This window comes from Cyprinodon variegatus, unplaced genomic scaffold (assembly GCF_000732505.1).
Source record: "Cyprinodon variegatus isolate N-32 unplaced genomic scaffold, C_variegatus-1.0 Scaffold2502, whole genome shotgun sequence".
Classification (NCBI taxonomy): domain Eukaryota; kingdom Metazoa; phylum Chordata; class Actinopteri; order Cyprinodontiformes; family Cyprinodontidae; genus Cyprinodon; species Cyprinodon variegatus.
The window spans coordinates 1-2,095 of NW_015152955.1; the positions used below are offsets into that span (position 1 = coordinate 1).

At 38.3% G+C, this 2,095-nt stretch overlaps 1 protein-coding gene across 1 annotated transcript in view; it reads right to left on the reverse strand.

Annotated features, from left to right (window-relative positions):
* Window positions 1–89: 89 nt before the first annotated feature.
* LOC107080921 (NACHT, LRR and PYD domains-containing protein 12-like) overlaps window positions 90–2,095 on the reverse strand; it is a gene marked incomplete at its 3' end in the record, with an annotated part of 8,004 nt that continues 5,998 nt past the window's right edge. Inside the window, exon 3 of the mRNA XM_015369133.1 lies at window positions 90–262. Within this exon, the coding sequence (XP_015224619.1) occupies window positions 90–262 (173 nt within the window). The remainder of the gene's footprint in view (window positions 263–2,095) is intronic.

Below are 2,095 nucleotides of genomic sequence, written 5' to 3' on the forward strand. Positions count from 1 at the left end.
CCATGGTGGTAACGTGGGTTACATTAGAGTCAACACAACTTTACCATCAGAAATATCAGCACTAAACTAAAACATGGTGACTGACCTCAATGTCTGTAGTTTGCAGAGGGGAGACTGGAGAAAACCACAGAGCTGCTTCACTCCAAAGTCTTTCAGGTTGTAGTTCCTGCTCAGGTCCAGTTCTGTCAGATGGGAGGGGTTGGACTTCAGAGCTGAGCCCAGAGAAGCACAGCTGATCTCTGAGAGACTGCAGTCATACAATCTGAATAAAGAATAAAAGACGTGTTGAAGCAACTGGAGAGACAGGTTAAAACTAAAATAATAAACATTAAGATAATGGAATATCTATTTGGATATGATATAGGAATTGTTTGGTAGAAATTAAATGTTTCATAAACCAGCTCTCATGAGGTGAAAGAACATAACGTTTATTAAGTATTGAGTGCAGAGACTGCTGAGCAGGGGCGGAGCTAGATGGGGGCCCAGGGGTGGCCATGCCCACCTTTAGCCAATCATTGGCCACCCCTGTGGCCCCGCTACCATTTCTTCCCCTCTAATACAGATGGTGGCAGCAGTAATACTCTCTAGTGGAATATTTAAAAAAATTTAAATGTTTCATATATAACTTACCATTTTTTCATGAATTTATAATTACTTTACAACAAAATACTATGGTTAATTATACACATCAATATACTAACATTAAAGATGATAAGTAGAGAATTCAGCCTCTTTTCAGAACTAGATTATGTGTTTTATAGGATAAAGAGAAAATTATTTGTCTCCGCATTCATCTAGGAGTCTTTAGTGAAATCAGAGATAAATTACTATTTTAATAAAAACTTAACTAATCAATTTAGACAATGTAGACATTAGTATTTGTAAATATCAACTTTATGCAGAATGATTATTGATAAAAGTAGGTAAGTAATGACAATGGAAAAGATGTTCGCCCCAGAACTCAAACATGAAAGTATTTTATCCACTATACCTTTAATCTAGAAAGCACGGATGTTTAAATATATGTGTCTATTTTTTTTTAGCAAAGGCTGTAGGAAAGTATAGTTTGTCTTATCTTTGGCTTGACCCTGAGGTTCTAGTGTATATCTGCTTTAGGCCACCCTTCAGTGTTCATTGGTTATTGCCTGGCTTCCCTTATAAAAATGTTCTGGCTGCGCCTCTGCAGCTGAGAGCAAAAAGGATGAAGAGAGAGCATCGACCTGCTGAGTGGAGCATGAGAGCTAGGTGCAAAGATGGATGACAGAGCAGAGTTTTTCCAAGTTTAAAGCACACCACACACCTATTGAAAAGCGTGTGGGAGGTTTAACACTATCATCAGATGGTAACGGTGCGCTGAAGATGGTGTCACAAAACAAATACAGAATTATGAAAACATAACAGATTTAAATCACTTCTTTGTTTACCTGTTCCATGGTGGCTCTTTCTGTCCCCTGCCAGCCACCGTAGGATAATTATTATCTTCCTTCTTTCTTTAATGCCAACTCTCCTCTGTGACAACTCTAAACCATTGGTTTTACAGAATGATCCTGAACTTTTGTCATTTTTTTCCCTTTAAAATGTAAAACGTTTAAAGCCATCCATGGTTTGACATCATCCAAATATTTCAGAAGAGATTCAACAGTTTTTGTTTCGCCTCAGCAGGAGATCTGACTATCGTCTGCTTTACGATCAGAAATATCAGCACTAAACTAAAACATGGTGACTGACCTCAATGTCTGTAGTTTGCAGAGGGGAGACTGGAGAAAACCACAGAGCTGCTTCACTCCACCATCTTCCAGGTTGTTGTTGATGCTCAGGTCCAGTTCTGTCAGATGGGAGGGGTTGGACTTCAGAGCTGAGCCCAGAGAAGCACAGCTGATCTCTGACAAACTGCAGTAATTCAATCTGAATAAAGAATAAAGACGTGTTGAAGCAACTGGAGAGACAGGTTAAAACTAAAATGATAAAAAAAATAATGAATGAAAATGTAGAGAAATAATTTGACTGAAAGCTTAAGTCCCAGAAAAATTATCAAGTTAAAGTAGTAAACCAAGCAGAACCAGAACATGTTCTAATGACGTGTGAAGGTCCAGAT